Source organism: Columba livia, chromosome 6, assembly GCF_036013475.1.
Source record: "Columba livia isolate bColLiv1 breed racing homer chromosome 6, bColLiv1.pat.W.v2, whole genome shotgun sequence".
Lineage (NCBI taxonomy): Eukaryota > Metazoa > Chordata > Aves > Columbiformes > Columbidae > Columba > Columba livia.
In genome coordinates this window covers 17,165,071-17,184,392 of record NC_088607.1, presented here as the reverse complement: position 1 = coordinate 17,184,392, position 19,322 = coordinate 17,165,071, and the positions used below count along the sequence as shown (strand labels likewise).

Here is a 19,322-nt window from a genome sequence, read left to right as displayed (position 1 = left end):
CGCTTTTACATGCTTAAAATAAGCTTTCACATATGAAAGCATGTAGTTTTAGAAAATGTGCACCTAGAGGAGATGATGATTGTTACTTCATTCTTACAAAAAATGTAAGCATTTTGTACCACAGTCTTGTTGTGGTATTAACATAATATTACAGACAGCTAAACAACTGCTGTTAATACATTCTGAATTACTAACTTAGCTTTCAGATAATTCATGAATTAAAAAGCATTGAGACTACAGTTCAACCTCAGAATAATGAAACATGAAAAATTAATGTATTTTAAATGTATTATCATCTCCTTCTACAGTAGACATTTTTCTCAGTTTTTAAAATTAAAAATATAAATCAATACTGTAGCCTGTTACTTGAGAAACTAACTCCAATCCACTTAAATGACAAAACAACACAAATATACAATGTATCACAAACCAAACTGTAAATCATTATATTCAATTAATTCCCTCTCTTTGAAAAAAGACAGTACTTCATTCAGATATTGATTTTGTATAATATAAATTAAGTTACAAAGTATTTCAAAATTCTACTGTACTACTAGAGGAGGAAAATTCTGCACTGAAGAATAATCTTGATGTATAAAATTCAAACATGTTAATTCTATAAGAAGAAAACAAAAGACTGACAGGCTATGTGACCTGACCCGAAGGGAACACACATCCTGGCAATTCCCAGACACCTGATCTGATGATTAGGCCAGAGCCTTGTAAGGTGTACAACTTGCAAGAGGAAGTAAAATATGGATCTGCCTTGGAACATATCAGATATGTTGACCCAATCACTTAGTTTTTAGTGTGAAATAATTTGGTGATTCCCATACTGAAGATACTGAAATTCAGATAATAAACCAGACCAAAAAAAAAATCTAACAAAATAAGGATATACTATATATATAATCTGGTTAGATGCATTTTTAAAAAAATATTTTGCACAAGCCATTGCAATCATAGTTAAACTTTTATAAAAGTGTATAGCAACAGCATCCTTATAATTTAACTATCAAAATAAATTCTAATTAGACATTATGCACTAACTGAAGTTTTGCAGGACTATTTTGCTGCTGAAGTTTTGTTCTCTTAACAATAATGTTAAGAGTCAAGCATTGTGATTGTAGTTTCTATGTGGGGATTTTACCATGGTTTATGATGCTTTTCCTTCCCCTGCCCTAAAATTTGTTGTCCGTGATATATTTTCTTCCTAGCCTTTTAAACTCTTCAGTCAAATTTCTTCCTTGTTTCAGCTTCTCAACTACTCCATCTCCCCTTCATATTTTTGTTTTGGTCTGCCTTTTCTGCATCCCACCTCCAACCTTTGTTAGCACCTGGGAAGAGAAATTACGATTCAGCAGTCCCCGCTAACTCCAGTCATTTTGCCAGATTGTCATCTCTCTTTTATGGAAATCAGTGCTAAATAGCTGTCAGAAGACTTACTTGACAAATTTATACTTGAACATATACATATTGAAGGTCTCTCCTCTGCACCTCTTAATAAAAAAAGAAAGAAACAAGCTTCTAACTAACAAAAGCTTGTAAAACAAAATTTAGAAGGGAATGACATGCATAGCAAGGGCCCATCTTATTAGAGCCACTTTCAAAGCAACAAAAATGTAGTAATTCCTTTAAAAGGTCACTATTTCTCCTTACCATGTCACTTGTAAACAGGTTGGGGGTTATGTTCTGGTTTTATTTTTAACTCCTCTATGAGGAAAAATGGGGTAAAAATCTACAATGGGAAACTTGAATTTTGTCAGGCTCAAACTTGAAGTAATGAAAAATATTTTTGTCTAACAGCTTCCTTTTAAGACCTCACTACTTTGGATAGTATTCTATTTGTAAACTGAAAATGTTTCTCGACAGAAGAATAACCATGTTTTGTTACTGTGCCTGTGAAATATCTGTAAGAGATTCTTTCAAAGCACTAAGTCTTCTTCTAATTTATAGTGGTGAAGTAAACTGAAATTAAGCTGTGAGCGTCTGAGAGCAGAACATAGCCTGTAGCAACTTATTACTGGCATGCTTGTGAAAGGGAACACACACAATTTGACATGGAGATTCCAGGGAAGACTCCAGGAAAGGCAATTTAATATTCAACAAATAGGTAAAACAAACATTACTGTCACATCCACATGTCCAGTTGTGAGTACAGAGCATTGTCATAGCAGGTACAGATGTAAATTGTTAACATTGGCTCTAAAACCAGAAATGTATCAGTTTGCATTCAAGAAAACTGTTCTAGTTGGAAGACTGACATCTTGAATCAGATCTGCAATTCCATTCATTTGTCTTAATGGAAATGAAAAAGCAACGTCTGACTTTGCTTCTGTCTTTTCCCACATCTGTTTAAATCACAATTGTCATGTTATGCTCTCCTGTACTACCATCCCTCTTGTCACCTTCATGCTCCCAATATGCACCTATAATGTGTCCTTTCATTTAGGACTGCTAACCTTCCTAAGCAGGAGGAGGAAAGACAGCCAAGCCACAAGCTAGTAGGAATCTAGATGAAAACACTGAGACCACCACAAAGGTTGGAAAGTATTACAAAGTATGGCAGACATTTTGATTCATTGCACTTGATATCAAGAAGTTCTTCAGGAATGCAAGTTCTTTCCGTGTTTATTAATTTTCTATTTATACCAAGAACCACTGAATTTATTGTAAGAACAAACAGTACAATACAACACTACTGAGAATTGTTCCTCTTCGACGGTTTTTTTGTGCATTAAAGGTAAATGTTCACTCATTCATTCCACATCCTACTTAGGTCTATGACTGCTAAATTTGTAACTTAGATTTTTGGTTTTACAGTAAAGGCTTCACAATAGAGCTAGTCAGATCTGTGGGTGCCAGTAAGGTCAGATGCCACCATACCACAGAAGGCTAAAGTTTATTCAAATGACAGACTTAAGCATGAACATAGTCTTGCTACACTGCAATTTCATCTAGTGACTTTGTCCATAAATATTACATAGATTAAATTCTATTCAAGTTTTCTGTTAAGGTTAATAAGTCAAGAAAAATATGCATCTTTTCTGTAATTGCTTCATCCAGTTTCTTGCCAGGCAATAATATCTGAAAACCTGAAAGACCCATGAAAAGAATAACAAAATCCTTTACAGACTTAAACCTTTAGCAAGTCATGAATAATGAACAGTAAATTCCTTGTATTCTGTCATCAGCTTAATCTCCTTCCATTGACAGCAGCTGTAGCAGAAAGGGCTAAATAAAACCATTTCAAAACAAGTAGCTTGGCTCTTGCCAGATTTTCCATTTTCTTGTACTGAATAAAATATGACCTTGATTCTTAACACTGAATCAGGCTGCTACTCAGATAACCTGAAATAGAAAAGGCTGACAAGGTAGAACAAAGCATTGTTTCTGATAGAAACTCAGACCTTTTTCCTTGATGACTTTCTGCAGAGCCAAATCAATAACACTAATGTATTTTTCCACGCTTCCTTGGCTTAAAAACAAAAACAAAAACAAAAAAAAACAAAAACAAACAAACAAAAAAAAAAAAAAAAAAACACAAAAACAAACCAAAACATACACAAAAAACATACCAATATCATTATTTCAGCTTTGAATATAGGGTTACAAATGCCTTTTAAATTCAGCTCCCCAGCAACTAAATCTCTCTGGTCTCAAAAATTCTATTCTGACTTCAAAAATAGCTCATTTATCACATCCAGTTTTTTCTCTACCAAAGACAAACTCTTTTCAGGACATTACATAAGTTAAGAGCAAGTGGATGGAGAGGAAGTTGTATGAAAGACTAGAGAGCCTACACTTGAAATGTTATATGACTAATGTAGAAAGCCAAGGCCCACCTAAAAGCAGGTTTCTCTAAACCATGAGTTTCTAATCAGTAAGGAAGCTGTTCTCTGCCGTACCTGGTTGGAGTTACGGCTCCAATACACCAGTAAGATCTTCCAGCACCAACAGACATAGCTAGAGGCAGACTGCTTTCCTTTGCATTGAGTTATACTCCTTCTAAAGGTTACTTTTTTCCCAAAACAGTCTTAGGTTCTAAGGATCTAATTAATGTTATTTAAATCAAATCTGCCTCAGTCTGTGGGAGCTGAATTCACCATGATACAGCTTTGTTTTCAAGAAGGAATGACTGTGTAGGCAATACAAAAAAGTAATTTAATTCTATATACACTAGTAAAAAAATTGCAGAAATATTTAATGCCCCGTAAGCCCAGCAGATATCATGTCCACAAGATGACCTGCAAGACTAGGACAGCACAGCTGCTTTACAGGCTGGTTTCAAATATTTAGTACTGCAAGACAGAATGCAAAAAGTCTTGCAATTTTTCCCCCAGCGTTCAGTGCCACATATGTATGAATGGCAAGCAAAACCAGGAAACTTCTGAGAAAATCAGATTCTTGCAAGACTTTTAGCAGGACCTGACCCTTACCATGGGAAATGCAAATCTGAGCATGCATGACATGCTCTAGAGCCATGAGCTAAAAAGCATTTTTCCTCTCCTTACAGATCCTTCATAAAATGTAAGAAACTTGCTTAAACTCTACCAGGCGAAATTTAGGCTGGATATTAGAAAGAAATTCTTTACAGAGAGAGTGGTCAGGCATTGGAATGGCTGCCCAGGGAGGTAGTGGACTCGCCGTCCCTGGAGGTTTTTAAAATGAGATTGGACATGGCACTTAGTGCCATGATCTAGTAAACGGACTAGAGTTGGACCAAGGGTTGGACTCGATGATCTCTGAGGTCTTTTCCAACCCAGTCGATTCTGTGATTCTGTGTGATTCTGTGAAATCTCTTCACGAAAACTTTTCTGCGTTTCTCCCACATCATAAAGCACGCTGCTTTCCCTTAAAGCAGCAGGAATTTGCTGGTATCTTGCTATGCAAGTAAAGCATCCTTGTTCTGCTAAGTATTAAGTGACTGAGTGGCTTATTGTAATTGCATTCCACATCTAAAAAGAAAAAAGTGAAAAAGCTGAAACATAAGCGATAGCAATGACAGCACAGAGAGCCAACGCAGCGAGGGATGAAAACATATCTTGGAAGAAATGGCTGAAAGCACTCCAGTAACTGGCCAGAAAAAGGCACTGTTCCAAAGGATGATCCACAAATCTGCTCTTTGGAAGAGGCCATTTTTCATGAGCATCTATAACAAATTTTTATGCACAGTCTATACAGACAGATAAAATATCTTTGATGAAGAATAGAAATAATCTTCCAATAAACCTGCCAACTACACTCTAAATACTGTAAGAGCATTTGTAAGCGGGAAGACTATAATGTTGGAAAAGTCAAGGGAGTTACCTAACAGAATCCAACACAGACAAGCTGCTCTGGAGCTGGCTAGCATTTTAGCAGGGCAACACAGCAAACTGTTCTCTCAAAAAGCAAAAGAAACAATGCATTGCAAATGCTACTGCTAAACACTTCCTTTTCCCAAGTTTGAAAGAACCAGCAGGAGTAAGATTCTTGTGCTACGGGGCCACTATCTGGTCACAACAGAATGCGAGCCTGGCCCACGTACCCCTGATAAAGGCGACAAAGAGTGGAATACCACCTAACCCAATAAATGCAGCTCACACCATGCTTCACAGTTAACTCCTGGAAGAGATGAACTCAGCTGTGAAGCCTAATGCACAACAGGAAGACTTCAACAGCAGAATGCATACAAACCTATCAACCACAACAGTAGAAGCTCATTAGCAGAGCAAGACTGCAACAGGATTACACATGGAGCACCATTCTTTCCCCAATATTTTCCTGGCCATCACACACAGCGGAAAATAATTTTTATCTTTGATCCAAGCTCTATCATACTCAAAAAAATCGTTACGCTATCCTAAGGCTAAAAAAACCAAGACACACAGGCAGAATGAGGAACAGAGATACCAGTGCAAAAATAGTAGTCTTAGATGCTCCATCATGACTTCTATGGATCCTTTTTAAGGCAGCATGGCATAGCAGCCATATGCCATCCTGGATCATTCGGCCAGAAAACACACTGTCACCTCCAAACAAAGTCTAAAATCTTGAAAGGAAGTTCCTGAAAGTCATCTGACCTAATAACCAATTTTGCTCTATCTAGTCAGCAAGGAGAAGCTGATGACAATCTAGAAACAATACTAACTAGCCTTTATTGTAGTAGCGCTTTCATTAAAAACAGCAGGGAAAGGTTAAATAGAGAACATCAAGCTAATATTGCTGTGAGCATGTAGGCACACAACTGGTATCCATATATAGGTTCTGGCTACCCCTAATCACAGGATAGCATTGTTTAAACTAGATTTTTTTAAAGCTTTTAATAAAAGCCCATGGATGACTGAAAGCCAATAAGCAGTCGGTCAAACACAAAAAACAAATATAGAATAATTAACTAGAAAGTGTACCAGAAAGATCTAATGATTACTGGAGGTTCAACTTAAACTTATTTATATATTCTGAATTATAGCTCTAATTAAGGAGAAATATTTTACACTTGAGTTAACCACACTATATAAAGGCACAGATATGAGTAAACGACAATTCACAGAATTCTGCTGGCAACTTTCTAACTTGTGGATAAAATTAAACTTTTGACTGCCAGCCAGCCCCTATTGTGCTTGGATCGTGCCTCACTAGGCTTTTATGGCCTCTGCTTCTACCCGGCTTAGAACAAGACATCCCCCACAGATTTAGCTATCTCATTGGGTTTTAGTCTCTAGCTTGTCAAAGGCAATCTAGACTATCAGTAGAAAAAAAAAATCACCGTTCATTCTGGACAAATTAAATCTTTGCAACCAGTTATTCAGGCATGTGCCTTTTGCAAAGACTTCAAAACTGAGTTCTCTTAAAGGCTTTGTTTAATATTATCAGACTCTCACTTTTTGAAAAGGAAAATGTGATAAGTCACCAAGGCTCGGTGGCCTTGCTGTGAGCCTCTAAACACACAAAGAACTTTGCTATTACACACATTTGTTTTATTTCTTGAGGGAGGGAAGACAGGGCCCCGCTAAAAAATGTGCAAAGGACAATTCAGGTAAAACTATTATTCATGCAATAAGCACATTACTAAAACATTACACATTTTCCTAATTGAACTGTTATTATTATTATATAGTATATATAGTATACTATATACTAGCAGCTTGGCATTCAACAATTTAAGCTCCTGAGTACCCGCTAGGGGGCACTACCACTGATTCTTACTCTCATGTTTAGGAAGAAAAATAAACTATTAAAACCAAGCAGAAAAAAAAGAAAAACCAAACAACAAAACCAAAACAACCCCATACACGCACAAAACAATTAACTTCCAAAACTGAAATATGCCTCAAACAACAGGATCTGAAGAGCTGAACAAGTAGTCAAGTATATACATTACATAGCAAACACTGAAGAATTCTAATAGCATTAAATTAATGCCTTAGATATTGAATGGATTCTTTTTATAGTGCAGATAGCATACTCCATGGGGAAAATATTTACTTGAGCATTGTTTGACAAAGCTGCCGATAATCACAAACATTGAAAGTAACAGAGATACAAAGCAACTAGCAAATTATGTTTAAAAGCCTATTTAAAGTTACTTCCTTGAATGTTCCTTTAAACATCTTATTTATGTACTAATTGTCTGTAATATTCACAAAATTGTATAGCAGTATGTCTGAAAGCTCCTCCTGGTCAGAAAAATGAAAACCTGAAGAAATTCCTTTAAGTCTTAGCTTATCTCAGTGTCTAACTGCAAAGCAGCATACTGTCAAGGTGTAACTGAAGTAGTAAGAGGCTCAATGAGCTAGAATTCATACACTAACATTTACAGCCACTGATGAAAGAAAAGCTGCTAGCATGGTCAAGATACTGCAAAAACTCTAGACAGCAAGAAGGCCAAATGCAGCTTTCTTGAACAGGTAACATGACCTACTAGGAAGGTAAGACACACAACTGCTGACAAGCTGAACTATATAATTTACGTACAATAAAGATTTAAAGGAGGATGGATTATTATTTGAGGCTAAAAAATTGTCTAAGTTCTAGCAACACTGCCAGATTTAGCAAAGGATGACAGCTTCAGACCTCAAAGTAGTTTTAAAAGCCATTCTTGCTGTAATTCATCTGCAATCTACTGTATTAAATTCTGACAGCACTCCTCACTCCCTAGGGATATCATACATTTTGCCAGGTGCTAAACATTGGGTTTTGACTGTCTCCATGGTTTCCAATACATCGGATTTACTTGCCAGACAATAAAAGTATAACAAATAAGTAACTATATCTAACTTCAATCATTTGAGGCCTCCTGGAAAAAGTATCTTCCACTATACCTTAATCACAGTCATCACGACCTGCAATCTGCTCTTTTTTGGGAAGGAAAAAAGAGCACTTGCATTGTTTTCAATAGCTCAGTCAATACTCTCTCCAGTTAGATAGTGACGCTGAAATTAAACCAAGGCATACAAAATGTTGGGGGGGTGGAAACAACAATCATTAAAAAAAAAAAAAACAAAACAAAACAGAACAGTGCACAGAAAATTACTCATTTAGCTCTCTTAACTTATTAATGCTAAATGACCACAGTTAAATAGAGGATAGAGGGAAGATTTCTATGAAAAATATCAATGCAGGCAGCAGAAAACTGATCTGAAGCTCTGGAACACCAGAGGTTGTTTCTTAGTAAAAAGAGACTCAAAGTATGCTACAATGCTCTAAGATACTGCTATAGCTTAATTACATATATGAAAGATTCCCCAGTCAATGTTCCCAGAAAACTTCCTAGCGTTACTGAAGAATCTCAAATGACTAGCATTGAGGCTACCCTTGCCACCAAAGCAACTCTGCTTACAGCACACTGCTTGCTTGAAAATGCTGCCTATGGACCAAGGTTAGGAACCACTGCACAACTGCTTCATTGTTTTGCCAGAATTCCCTAATTAGCTGTGCAAATGAGCAAAACCATATCTATTTTTCCTCTATTAGACAAGATGTAAGTTGAAGGAAGTATTTGGTTGACTTAAAGGAATTTATCCTTTATTCCTTTGAGTTCTGAGACAAAGGATAACAAGCATTAGCCCTTCGTACCTCCTGGAATATTTACTTTTCCATAACTGTAGGTTAACATGTACCTAATAGCTTCCTTAATCGAGTGCTAACCATATCTGTGTTTTTAAAGATTGGTATCAAGATTTTTTTAACCCGCTGTTCCAAACTAGAATGTTAAATACGATTCCCATTTTCAAAAATAATATAAAAATATGCTGTTTCTATTAAACTAGCATTAAACAATATTACTTTTCACTAGGAGAAAGGGGAAGAGAGTTGCATCAGAAAAATACCAATACTGCTATTTGTGGTACATGTACTGAGTTACAAATGTTACAAATATCAGGAGCAACATACATACAGTTTAGACCAACTCTGACATGTCTAAAACTGTAACCGTCTTGACATTAAACTACTGCTGTGACCAGTAAAAGATAGAAGACAAGAAATGCAAAGTTACATTCTATTGACAAAGGCTGCATTATGTGAGCTCAATCTCCTGCAGCAATTTTCCAGTATCACACAGGTACCGTAAAAATACAAAATAATCTTTAAGCAATATGTCTTCAGTTACAAAATCAAACATTTTAGCATAGATTAATCTGTTAGAAACCAAAATCATGACTACTCACTTTGCCTTCCATTCTTAGGCAAGGCAATTGTGAAATGAAAGTTCAGTTTCTGCACAGAGAATTTCATGGTTAAACTGACCATAAGCAATTTTTCTGTTGTGTTCTTCCAAAGAAAAGAGAAGAAAAATAGGAAGTGTAGTCCTGAAGCTGCAAAAATCGGCAGGAAGACTCCAAAGCAAGCAAATTGCTTTGAAGTTGAGGGTTTATGTAACATACACTATTTCTGAAGCTCTTCTCAATTTATAACTTCTATTTTTATCAGATAATTTACAGTGTAAGAGAGCAAACCAAACTACCTAAGTAATCGTAAATCCTCCTAAAATACATGATAAAAACTGAACAATCTGAGCCATAAGAATTACCAAAAAAAAAGAGTAAACTCCAAGAAGATACATTACTGTGACATTAATACCTCAAGAAAAATAAAACCCACTCAAATGTGGCAGACACTGAAAACTTGGAAATGTCTTTAGTCTGAATAAATGTGAACAAAACTCCAAGGTGCCTTGGTGAAAACATGAAGTAACTCTCCTGGGCACTCTGTAGAATTGACTGCGTGACTCACCAGCAGAACAGTCACGAGCACTCAGCACATGGCCTTCTGTAATTATATCCTTCACAGAAGGCTAACTGGTCTTGGCACATTTTAGTCCAATATAAAATACCCACTTCTAAACGAAATTATTCTGATCCCAGGAGGAGGCATTTATAACAGGAGAAACAAATGAGAAGGTATGTAATGACAACATTACAGCTTTATAGAAAAAAAAATATTAGACCCCCTATTTTAAAGATTGTGAAGAAATAACTATGATATTAAAACAGCTTAAAAAAAAAATCTTGGAATGTCAGCCTCCCTTGTCCATAACAATTCTAATATTCACTACATTTTCTTTTCATATGGACATCTTCAAGAAAAGATACATGAACTGAGACCACTAAGCAGTTCATAATGCTTATCAGCAATCAACCACGTAAAAGCCAAGAAATGCTAGCTACACTTATGCAAAAAATTTGTTTTCTGTGAGAGTTGTTTCCAAATAAGTACACCAAGATTAGTTGGCCCTTGAATCAGTTGGTGTTTACTTATCATAGAGAAACTGTTATATAGCAGGTCAGTTGTCATTTGTATCTTTGTCAGTTAAGATAATGAAGATTTAAAATTATAAACAAATGAACAGCTAGTACCAGATTTAATACGACTTCAGCACAAACTTTTTTTTTTTCTTACAGGTGCATTTAAAGGTGGAATTCTAATTTTTCTTATCCTATATTAGTGTTGGGCAGGCGCTATATAATACTTTCCCCAAAATTACTGTCACAAAAATCCAAAGCCTAATGTTTTAATTGAATGGTAGAAAGCTATCAACAAAAAGTACTCATATTAAAATTAAAATAACAGGAGAAAAAAAAAACTTAGAGAAAATGAAAGAAAAAAAAACACAATATTCCAGTCCAACTAGGCAAGAATTCATCTTAACTTTTATGTACAGATTTCAGAACAGATGCTAAAAAAGGAAAAGTGCAGATTTGCCAGAAAGTATTAGTGGACTGTAACTCCCATGTTGGCACATCCAGCACAATATGCTCATGTCATGCAGTGCAAATAGAACCCTAACACTGTGTCTCCCTGTTTAAACTGGGGTTGCATCTAGAGTTGGTATCATGTAATTATTTGGGTTGGACCGGACCACAGGAGGTCTCTAGTCAAACCTCCTGCCCAAGGCAGAAGCAACATTGTGAATTCAGGCCAGACCATCAGAGCTTTCTCCAGCTGGGTCTTGAAAAGCCCCATGGGCAGAGATCCACAGCTGCCTTGGGCAACCTGTTCCAAAGCTCAACTGCATCACAGCCCATCCCCACATGCTGAAACCCTCTCTGTTCAAATTTATGGTCGTTGTTTCTCATCATCCTGCCAGGAATCTCCAAAAAGAGTCAGACGGTCTTATCAACAATCTCCTTGGTAGGTATTACAAGGTTAGTAGGTATCCTCAAGCCATCTCTTGTGCAGGCTAAGCAGGCCTAGTTCCTTCTAACTTTTCCTAGGAAGTCATGTGCTCCAGCCCTTTGACCATCTTGTGTGATTTTAAAAACAGTTTTATTTAGAAACACTAACCAGAAGCAGTTTGCTTTAAGAAACATAACCACTTCAGATTGGGTCTTCTCATTCTTCTGACTGAAGATGAATTCACTACTTGTGGTTAGCCACACATGCCAGTTAAAAGTGTGCAAGTCATGTACTGTTTTGGTAAATATAGACATTACATCCTATAACAAGGTAGTACCCAACTCATTCTGTTGCTGAGAGGAAGAAAATAAGATGCATCAAAAAGCTCTTACCACTTTCACATAAGGAACTCTGCAGTACTGTAAGACCATGAGCAAGTTAAGATGTCAGAAGCACCAAACAAACAAATCCTAAACAACTGGCACAGTCACTACCATTTAAGTATTACTTATAAAGATGTTCCAAAATTAATACCTAAATCTTTCAATTGATTCTTCTCTGTAAATTGTCATACGTTAAGATATTTATTCAATACATTTGGATTAATTGTCAAAAGTTTTAACTTCAGTGAGCAATGTAAGACACCATGCCAAAGGAAACAATCCTAGTTAAGCACTAGTATAGAGGTCTGAGTACTTTTATGTGGAAGATATCAATAAACAAGTTTTTGTAGAGCTTTTTAAGATGAAGCAGATGAAATGTGTGAAAATCTTATGTGAAGGCCTTGATAATACATGGAGCACCAACATTTTTAGTACCAAAAATTATAAGTAGCCTCCTAGCAGTTTCCACACACTTAAACAGCAGGAACAATTGCCTTCTGTCTGCAGGTAAAAGTTAACAGTTAAGCAGCAATTAAAACATGTATGTTTGTTCCTAAGCACATCAGAGCAGACATCAAACATGGAAATATAATGCATGTAAGATGACAGACAAAAGTTTAACATAGTTTATAAATAACATGCTGACACATAGTAGAGATGAGCAAAAGGCATTCTATAGGTCTGCAATAAGTTTTCACTGATCATCTTTACTAATAGGACACAGGAAGAACTCAATCTATGCAGAATCTTCAGCATAGACATGGAAGTACCTTGGATGAAGCAATAATTAAAAAGTCAAGCTATTATAAAGTTATTATGGTTTCAAACTTTCATTCTTCAAACCCACTCTAAGATACACAACATTTTACTTTTTCCTTCCTATATCAACATCAGCTTCCCATTAGCTGGAGTAAAGACGGGGAAGAACACATTGTTACCCTTCTGATGAGAGATCAACTCAGCACAGCCCATTCTTTTTTATACTCTCTCCTTTCTAAACATGAATAACCTAGAGGAACAACAGAAAGCCAGGTACTTCTAGCTGCTGATAGACTTCAACCAGAAGCCAGGCAAAGTCCTCTTTCAAAAAAATGAGTTTAACTGTGCTGTATGGAAAACAATTCTTTCACGTAGGGCAATGACGAGAGGCCAGCTTCATCAGTGCAAGTAGAACAAACAGACAATAAATAACTGCAAGATGGTAAATAGTTTGTGAGAAGCAAAAATACTACATAAAACCTATGAAGTGTTTTATGTTGTCTATTACTCTACATATATTATGATTGAACTCCACTTCCACAAAGATTTACTCATGTCAGTTTTAGTCAGTGAGATTATTCACAGAGCCCAACAACCAGTGAAAGTTTAAGGAGTTTGGAGTAAAGGTCTTAAATCAAGGACCACAGTGCACTAAATACACTGCCTAGGTTGCAGCATTAAGTTCTTAATCTGAACCTGTGTCTTTAGTTACTACAGCATCAACCATGAATTGTCCAAGTAAACCTAAATCACTGCCCAAACTTCCAAAGAGGGAAGGAAAAGATTCATACCAACACAACACCACACATGCTAACTGGGATAAAAGAAGCAACTGGAAATCATGCACAAAAGCATTGCATATTTTTTTCTAATTAAAAAGAAAAATTACCATGGAATAGGATGACAGTTCAGAAAACTGAAATAGAAAATCCATTAATTTTCTATTTTGGAACTTTTGAACATCAACTGATAGCATTTTTCTGACAAATCAGTGCTCTAGCAAATAGCAACAGTATTCCACTCTCGCTAGTACAAGTAATTTCTTAAGCCAACTACAATTCTGCATTTTATCTTTTAATTGCTTTTAAAGCAATTTTGACTCTATTGTCTCCTTTAAATAAGGAATGGCAAGGGTAGAGGACAAAACAGTCGTATGATGTTACTCTAGTTTTTATCAAGGAGGGCTGCATATTGACCACAGTTGAATCAACTACTATCCAGTCAGAGTTAAACCATGCTAGAATTACCACTATACTGATTCTTCAGCATATACCTGCAGAAGCCTTCAACAGATTATTTATGATATTTTGACTAACATCTTCAAAAACTGAAAAAAATAAGGTGGCAAAAGTGCCCATGTTCTGGCCAGCTGGCAAATACATGGGAAAGAGGAAGCTGGAGTTGTCTTCAATTTAGACAGTATGAGGAGTACCACAAATCACTACCACAGAACATGCTTTAAAAAAACCCTACAAAACAAAAACCCAGCATTCTGAACCCTTGGTAAAACCAACTGCAAAAGCATTCCACACAATCCAACTGAAATCAAGAGAACAAAGCTTAAAAACACTACTCCATTTTAGCATTATGGCTCACATTAAGATAGATATAAGCAATGGCAGAGCTAGGGAAAAGCTTTTTTTTTTTGAAGGCAGCAGACTGACCAGATTATCTTCACAAACAAATAAATCAGAGTCCATCTGATGATACATTTATCATAAAAGTAACAATATTTTTAAAAATTTGACTACATTGAAGATTTCTTTTAATCACTCAAACATTGACATTGTCTAGGTTTTTTATCAACATTGGCTTGCCACCAACTTCATTATGGCAAGTACATGTTCCATAACTATTTTTCAAATCTTGTCACTTCAGAAAGTGACTGCTCAACCAACACAGTACAAAGTGCATAGTAAGATAAATAATTATTGATTTTGTTTTCTTATATGTATTCTAAGAGCAACTTCAGTGAGAACCAATCAAGTGTTCTGTAAGAAGGCTACATAGGATCACAGCCAACCCATGTTCTGGCAATAACAGGCAAGCTATTACAGAAAACTACAAAATATAAATTGACAAGATGCAGCTATAGACATAACTTAAAAACATACTGAATTTACACATTAGTTCTGCTTAAAAACATAACTATTAAAAAAATAGGAGGTAAAGTCAAATTGCATTTGATAAGCAAATGACACAGGAAAAATGCTAAGTATTTAAAGGCTTTTAAATCAAATATAGCACCAAAATCTGCCAGAAAGTTCAACATATTAACTCCAGAGTTACTCAAAAAAATGAAAAAGTTTGAAAAATGCATTAGGAAGCCAGAATACCTGTTATGACAGGTACTACACAGGGCAACTTGAAGAAACCCTTAGAAGAGTTCAATTGGAAGAACTGTTGTCAAACACTGCTGAGAGACAGAAAATGTATAGGACCTAACTGAATAGGAAACATGAAAAGAAGCACATAAAAGACTGAAAGGTTTTTGTGTATTTTCAAAATTCTATTTGAAAACACCAGAAGGACTGACTCAGTTCATGATCTTTGCATACTGGGCACAAGAATTTCACTGTAAAGGTTTGACATCATAATACCATTCAAAATATAATATTTCTAAGCATTTCCTTTAAAAATGCCTTTACATTAAGAATATGTACAGCGTATCAAATAGCCTCTGCCTGTTAAAATTTGGCAAATTCATTAGGATTGACTTTCAAGTAAAGTTTGCCTTGTGCACCCAGTAGAGTCATAGCTATAATTTCTAAAAAATTTTCATGTAACCTGGCAATTTAGTTTAAATCTTGAAAAACATGTTTACATTGATTAACAGCACATAAAAACTACTGCCACATAATTTAATTTTTTTAATGGAGATTTCTATCTTTCTGTAATTTATGCATTGAAACAACACAAATGAAGGGACTAAAACCAATAAAACCTCACAATTTAGACAGACCACTGACCACTAACTTTCAAGTACACGCATTAGTCCAGGAATATGGCCCTTCACTACAAATTGCAAAGAATTCTGGATGCAGAAAAGGGTAGTATTTTAAGACTATTCTCTAGGCCTTTACCTAAACATGAGCTTGAAGAAAAAAAATGAGAAGAGGGATGGAAATTCCAGTTTTGAGGCCAGAAAGGATCATTACAATAATCTCAATTAGTTTCTTAAATGCTGCAGACAAGAGAACTCCGGAATATAGTGTCACTTCGCAGTCATGTCTACTTCTCATGCTTCTTGTATTTATGCTGCAGCCAATCCTCGAAGCAAGTCTAAAATCCTTAGCTAGAAATTCCAAATAACAAACTCCTTACACCTTAACCATTACCTTCTGTGTTACAAACATACAGTTATCTTCCAGACTGAAATTATGCAGGGAAAATAAAGGAGATGGACTACAAAATACATTAAAAAAAGATTAATCCCAGGCAACCATGTTGAGATGCTACCAAGACACTCCACACACTGGAGAAATCCAAATTGCTTTATCAAGGAAAAAAAAAAACCAAAACTGTAAATCATACAGACACACAATCTAAGAGTCAAGAGAAGCAGTCAACTGTTCTCTCTCACAAATACATAATTAAAGAGCATATGAGCTCTGACCCTCCTATACAAAGCAGTACATACATTCAGCTCTGCAGCAACAGCTTACTCCTGATACAACAGTACAACCACTGTTAGTGTGACCACCTAGGTATTGGAAACAAAAGAAAACTCTACTTTTTCCCTCCTAATGTCTTAATTATTAGAACAAAAATAAAGACTTATTCACTGAAAAGCTATTTCATGAAAGCTTCGCTAAGAGATCTGAATTTGATTTGGAAGTACATTCTTTGTGTTAAATTATAATATATTAACAGTTAAGCTTTTACTTTTTCTTTTTTCTCTTACCCAGGGAAACAGTCTGTCATCACCAACCCAGATAACAGGATATGCCTAGATGCCTCTACGCATTTCAAGCTGTCAGAATCCCTACAGAGGATTCATCCCTGGGTTACATCTCCTTATGTGAAATATTGAAGGTTTATCTTGATCGTCACTACATACAACATGAAAACAGTTAAGTATAACCTTCAGAAATTAGATGAATATTTTTTTTAAATAACCCCGCTCCATAAACCCGATACATAACTGAAAAATTATTTATACTAACTGTATTTTGAGGTCTTGATTATCCCAAAATCATTCTACTGGTATTGTACTACATTCTGAATTAAATTCAAATCCTAAATAATTGGCTCCTTCTTACCATCCCATTCACCAATTCTTACACTGTTTCTAAAATTTCCTATGCAGAGCTCAACAAATTCTTATATAAAAGCCACAGTCTCTCTCCATACCTTTTATACCACCTAGGTATTTAAAACTTTTTCCCTGCTGTCCTTGTTATTAAGAAAGACAGGGACATTTCCAATTCTTTTAGATTATATCAACTCTCCTACTCCAAGTTTACTGGAAAAAGTCTTTGAAAAGGGCCAGAGATACAACTTAAAATGTCACAAAGCTGAAAGGATACAAAAATATTAAGTGTACATCAAATCCCACATACCCGTTACATGTAACAATTGAAGAACAGTAAACTGGTTTAGCCACTAACTAACTAATTTCCTTTTTTAAATTAACTGTTTAATTTAACAGTTGTTCACAACAAGATCATAAACACCACCTTACAGACATTTCCCAAAAGGGTGAACTAGGACTTCATAGTATGATATAATAGCCATAGACAGTAGGGAATCCACTCAGAATATCGTGGTTTCCTAGATCTTGAAAACATAAAATATTATACATTACTGGACTACAAACTTCAGAAAAAGAAAAAAAAAAAAAAAGAATAATTTTGTCTTGTTTTAGTTCCAGAGTTAATTCTGCAAAACACTTCCTGATATTTTCCTTTCCCCCGCCACCTCTTGCACAATAGCTCTATCATCCTCCTTCCAATCCTTTTCATCTTCCTTAGCTTTTCCATTTTGTTCCCTACATTCACAGGAATTGTATAAAACTGAAAACTTTGCTGATAGTATTTCTAAAAATCTACCTACCTACTTCTTCCTGTTACTTACTGGAAAGGCACTTATGGTTCCTAACTGCTAGACTCTTTGACAGACATCGTTCTAAATTATAGCCTAAATCATCCCATTGCCATATCTCACATCTTCACTTTTTCTAAAGCACAGACAAATAACCTTTCCTCCCTCTTCAACTCACTTTTATCCTCTTTCTACATCAAACTGAAACTTCTGATCCTTGCCTTCCAGGCTGCACAAGTTCTGCCCCTGCCTACCACAGTTTATATCTCCATCACTTGCCTTATGGCAGCCTGTATTTTGCTAAATTCTCTTTCCTTCGAAGTGATCTGGAAAGGAAAAAAAACACCAGGGGTTTTGAGCTTCCTTATGATGAAAAATTGACAGGTTAATCAATGGAAGCCTTATTTCCTTTAGGGTCGCCACCTTCTGAAATATCAGGCTATCACAACTCCTGCAACAAAGGTCAGCAATTTGTTTTGTTTATAGGGGCAGGTCTTAAGGGCTTCCTGGATGACTCAAAATAATAAGGAACCTTAAGCACTCAGGAGATCGGGGTGAAAGTGCTACATATTCAAGTAAAAGCATAAAAAGAAAACAAGTGCAATAAAAATAACTTTAGCGTTAGTGTCTTCCCTCCCCTGTACTTAAGTCAAAGCAGTGTTTAGGTCGTACTTTTTAACAGCGCTCCAAAAAGCAATTGTAGGCTTTCTCCAAAGGTCATAAAACCAGTAACAAAACACGCAAGGCCAGCTAAGCTTCAGTTGTCTTTTGGTGCCTTATTTTACATGCACATCAATGCTTTCCATACCTACAGTATCTCCTAGACACACAGAAACCAGACAGCCTTCCGCAGGCCTCCAGCACTGCCCCCAGAACCCGGGTCAGCCCAAACACCGCCAGAGCGATCCTTCCACACCCGCACTGCTGCCCGCGGTACCTTGCGCCGATTTATAACAGAGCCTGCACGACTTCGCCCGGACCACCAAAGTTCAAGAAGCCAAAAAGTGAAACCGGCGCACACCGCCGGCCCAGGCCCTGCCCCGCCTCGGCCGCACGCCAACAACCACCTACGGCAGCTCCCCCCGCAGTCCCAGACACGCCGCAGGCAGTACGGACCGACCTCGCGGGCAGCCGGGGACACGCGGGGAACCCACACGCCCACCCCGAGGGTTCCCTCCCACAGCGCCCAGGGACCGGGCCCTCCCCGTACCTGTCCATGGTCTGCGGCAGGGCCAAGCCCGTCTGCTCGGACATGGCTCCCGGGAGGAGGAGCGGGCCTAGCCACGGGCCCGGAGCCTGACAAAGGCGGGCCCGGCGCCGACGGAACGGCGCGTCACGCGTGTGGCGGAGGGGGAAGGGAAGCCAGAGGAAAGGCAGCGAAACCGCCCTCCCGCAGCCGGGGCGGCCCCTCCTTCAGCAGGCGGGGACGAAGCAGAACGCCGGTCGCTGAGGCGGGACGGAGTCACACGCAGAGCCTGCGCGGCCCAGGCCGCCGCGCTGCTGGGGCGAGAGGCGGCGGCGACGCCTCTGTGAGGT

At 37.1% G+C, this 19,322-nt stretch overlaps 2 protein-coding genes across 4 annotated transcripts in view; one reads left to right on the top strand and one right to left on the bottom strand.

Moving 5' to 3' along the window:
• The window catches only part of MARCHF5 (membrane associated ring-CH-type finger 5), a 30,119-nt gene extending 10,889 nt beyond the window's left edge, over positions 1–19,230 (bottom strand). For both annotated transcript variants that reach the window (XM_005506965.3, XM_065068403.1), the window contains exon 1: positions 18,997–19,230. In XM_005506965.3, the coding sequence (XP_005507022.1) occupies positions 18,997–19,040 (44 nt within the window). In that variant the 5' untranslated portion in view covers positions 19,041–19,230. The remainder of the gene's footprint in view (positions 1–18,996) is intronic.
• The window catches only part of CPEB3 (cytoplasmic polyadenylation element binding protein 3), a 138,191-nt gene that overhangs the window by 23,957 nt on the left and 94,912 nt on the right, over positions 1–19,322 (top strand). The window contains exon 1 of one of the 2 annotated variants that reach the window (XM_065068363.1): positions 19,179–19,320. The exons of the other annotated variant lie outside the window; for it this stretch is intronic. The gene's annotated coding sequence lies outside the window, so the exon portion shown is untranslated. Of the gene's footprint in view, positions 1–19,178; positions 19,321–19,322 lie in introns of those variants that run through there. 2 annotated transcript variants of the gene reach the window in all.